The sequence below is a fragment of the Chaetodon auriga genome, chromosome 3 (genome assembly GCF_051107435.1).
Source record: "Chaetodon auriga isolate fChaAug3 chromosome 3, fChaAug3.hap1, whole genome shotgun sequence".
Classification (NCBI taxonomy): Eukaryota; Metazoa; Chordata; class Actinopteri; order Chaetodontiformes; family Chaetodontidae; genus Chaetodon; species Chaetodon auriga.
The window spans coordinates 30,166,345-30,170,551 of NC_135076.1; the positions used below are offsets into that span (position 1 = coordinate 30,166,345).

General features: G+C 45.1%; 1 gene segment (V, D, J or C); it reads right to left on the minus strand.

The window, feature by feature from the left end:
- Positions 1–279: 279 nt before the first annotated feature.
- Positions 280–1,753, minus strand: LOC143318710 (Ig kappa chain V-III region PC 7175-like). The segment is given in 2 exon segments: positions 280–632; positions 1,711–1,753. Coding segments are annotated over 2 exon segments (396 nt in total).
- Between the last annotated feature and the right edge of the window lie 2,454 nt (positions 1,754–4,207).

A 4,207-nucleotide genomic window follows, 5' to 3' on the forward strand; every position in this document is an offset into this window, starting at 1 on the left:
TGTCTGTCTGTCTGTCAACTGTCTGAGATTAATCTTTTTTTGGATTTATTGACTATTGATCACAACTGACTCCCAATCAAAAACAGAACTTTCGGTTTTGGTCACATGACTCGTGTTCGCCGTCTGTCAGAGAAAAACATCAAACACTGAAAAAAGTTTAAGACAAACGATGAAATCATGTGAAGGTTTGGACAGAAACATGTTTAATAAACGGGCTGAAGGTAAATGTACTGCGTTTCATGACATCATCCAGGTGTTAATACGTTGGACAGTGAGTCATCATTGTTTCTTCATGTCTGCGTCTTCATGATTGACGCCGCAGTAATAAACAGCCGAGTCGCTGCGCTCGACGCCGTGCAGCAGCAGCGAGCCGTCGGTGGCCGCCGAGACCTTCTGAGGACCGACGCCGGAGCCGTACGTCACCCTCCGGCTGCCAGTGGACCTGAGGGACAGAAGCAGCTGAGGACCCTGTCCTGCTGACTTCCTGTACCAGCTGAGGGTGGAGGCGACGGCGGCACTGGAGGCGTCCAGCAGGGGGCACCGCAGGGTGGCGTCCTCGCCCACTCTCACCTGCACAGTGGAGGCGGGCGGAGCGACAGCGGCGGCGGCGGCACGCTGCTCCCGCCAGAAACCTTCAACACAAACCGATCGATCAACAGAATCAACGATCGTAAAATGTAAAAGACAAGAAGTCTGAAGTAAAATCACTGAACGATCAAAACGTCACCTCATCAATGAAACGATTGATCAGTTTCTGAAGAGAAACATGAAGGTTCAAAAAACACTGATCGTCTTGCAGAATGGATCACAGAACGAGTGAGGAAAAAACATGACGGACGGTTCGTTCATTCATTCGTTCATTCATTCATTCGTTCGTTCATTCGTTCTGTCACAAGTTGTAAACATACTGCACGTCTGTCACCAACAGTACTTTAAAGTACTGCAGTATATCTTAACATATACACAGCCCCTGACCCTAAAAAGACGAGAGACGATATAAAGACGTTAAAGAGTCGATAAAGATGATAGAAATGATAAAAAGACGATAAAGAGACGATAAAGATGATAGAAATGATAAAAAGACGATAAAGATGATAGAAATGATAAAAAGACGATAAAGAGACGATAAAGAGACAATAAAGATGATAGAAATGATAAAAAGACGATAAAGAGACGATAAAGATGATAGAAATGATAAAAAGACAATAAAGAGACGATAAAGAGACGATAAAGATGATAGAAATGATAAAGAGACGATAAAGATGATAGAAATGATAAAGAGACGATAAAGAGACGATAAAGATGATAGAAATGATAAAGAGACGATAAAGATGATAGAAATGATAAAAAGACGATAAAGAGACGATAAAGAGACAATAAAGATGATAGAAATGATAAAGAGTCGATAAAGAGACGATAAAGATGATAGAAATGATAAAGAGACGATAAAGAGACGATAAAGATGATAGAAATGATAAAGAGACGATAAAGATGATAGAAATGATAAAAAGACGATAAAGAGACGATAAAGATGATAGAAATGATAAAAAGACAATAAAGAGACGATAAAGAGACGATAAAGATGATAGAAATGATAAAGAGACGATAAAGAGACGATAAAGATGATAGAAATGATAAAGAGACGATACAGATGATAGAAATGATAAAGAGACGATAAAGAGACGATAAAGAGACGATAAAGAGACTCACCGCAGAGAGAGAGCAGGACAACGGCGACCAGCAGAGACGCCATCAGCAACAGACGACCAACAAAGCGTTTCAACCACGGCGAGGACGAGAGCACGAGATGGGGGGGGAGAGAGACACAGTGCACTCTCTCTCACACACACACACACACACACACACACAGATGTGCGCTCACTGGCAGTTAATGTGACCACAAACAGCTGCTCAGGACTGAACGTTTAAAGCGTGTGGAGCACTGCAGCCGCCTGTCAATCAATCAATCCATCAGCTGATTGGTGGAATCAATCAATCAATCAATCAATCAATATTCCTTTATTTGTCCCGCGAGGGGAAATTTCAGAATACAGCAGCATCAGTAGAGATTAGTAAAGATTAATATAAGAAGTGCAATGCAGATTAGAACACGAAGCGATCAACACGAAGCGATCAAACATCATCGATTTAGTAAAAACATTCTGATGATCTGCTGAACTTGACTTTTCAGTGGAGATAAAATATTTTGGGTCTTGGACGTTTTGTTGTCTGAAAGCGGAGCCAACACTTTCATGGTCAGTTCATCTTCATCTTCTTCATTTGTGTATGAAACGTTTTATTGAGACGAGACTGCAAATCCACAGACTTTCAAGAAGCTGCAGATGGATCAATGAGACTGTCTTCTTCTGTCCCACTGCTGTTCAGAGGAGCAGGAGGAGGAGGAGGAGGAGGGGGGGGAGAAGGGGGAGAAGGAAGAGGAGGAAGAGGAGAAGTTTAACATTCAGCTAAAAGAAATGACAAGAAGCATTTTTCTGTTCATCAATCAAACTTAAAAACACGTCGACCAAACTTTGATGATTCCTTATTGATAAAAGCTCGACTTCATGAAAACGACGTTGGAACATGTTGATTAATTAACGGGATCACAAACGATCCATTCACACGTTCATCTACAGATCTGTTATATCCATATTTCCCTTTTCAAAGGAAACAATGTTCCTTTAAAAGTCCCATTAACAGCTTGGATTTACTGCTCTGAGGTCGGCGCGACACACAGAGTCACTGCTCTGAGGTCAGCGTGACGCACAGAGTCACTGCTCTGAGGTCGGCGAGATGCACACAGTCACTGCTCTGAGGTCGGCGTGACACACAGAGTCACTGCTCTGAGGTCGGCGTGACACACACAGTCACTGCTCTGAGGTCGGCGTGACACACACAGTCACTGCTCTGAGGTCGGCGTGACACACAGAGTCACTGCTCTGAGGTCGGCGTGACACACAGAGTCACTGCTCTGAGGTCGGCGTGACGCACAGAGTCACTGCTCTGAGGTCGGCGTGACACACAGTCACTGCTCTGAGGTCAGCGTGACGCACAGAGTCACTGCTCTGAGGTCGGCGAGATGCACACAGTCACTGCTCTGAGGTCAGCGAGATGCACAGAGTCACTGCTCTGAGGTCGGCGAGATGCACAGAGTCACTGCTCTGAGGTCGGCGAGATGCACAGAGTCACTGCTCTGAGGTCGGCGTGACGCACAGAGTCACTGCTCTGAGGTCGGCGAGATGCACAGAGTCACTGCTCTGAGGTCGGCGAGATGCACAGAGTCACTGCTCTGAAGTCAGCATGACGCACGACATCATGACGATGTGTAATGATGCGTTTGAGCCTCACGGAGACGCTGCAGCACCTGCAGACATCCACAGCTGCAACTGAGGAGACACAACAAATGCAGAGAAGAAGAGAAACAAACAACACAGAGAAGAAGAGGAAGTGCCTCAAAGGTCTTCCAAAAGGTTTAAGGAGTGGTTAGAATTTCACTTCCAAAATTCGGGGATTCTGTTTCCAGAATCTGAAAAATTACCTTGCAGCGCCCTCTACAGTCCATTCCAATATCCCATCTTGTTGTTTATAGATTATTTTACGGATCTTAATTTGGAATTATGGAATATTGACATTTTCTATGAAAACCCCTTAACCTTAACTTAACCTTAACCTTAACCTCAGTCTTCATCCTAAAATGTAACGATTGACATTATGAGGACCTGCATTTTGTCCCCATAAGGAAGGCGAGTCTCCACAACATGGAACACACACACACACACACACACACACAATCACACACACACTTGTAGGTCAGAGGTGATGGCTAAGACATCGTCCCGCTGTGAGTCCGTCTCTGACGCTCCATCCCTCGTCCCAGAATGGGCGGGGCTGGGGCAGCAGCTGTCACTCATCACACACCCTGCCTCCCTCCAGCACTCTGTTGCGACACACGCCATCGAGACGCTGTCAGTACATTTTTGTGGCTCTTCTGCAGACAGTCGATCTGTTGGGAGTGATTGATGCTTCAGCGTCGATGTGGCGCCGCCGTCGATCTGTGCACGGGAAATTCAAGGAGGGAATTTTCTAACTTAAAACAAGTCAGGTGTCCACAGTTTGTCCTCGATGGTGTTCATGCTGGACATTCAAAGATGTCTTCTGCTGCTCTGTCAATGGAAGTGATGAGGACAGAATCCAGTCATCACTGTGA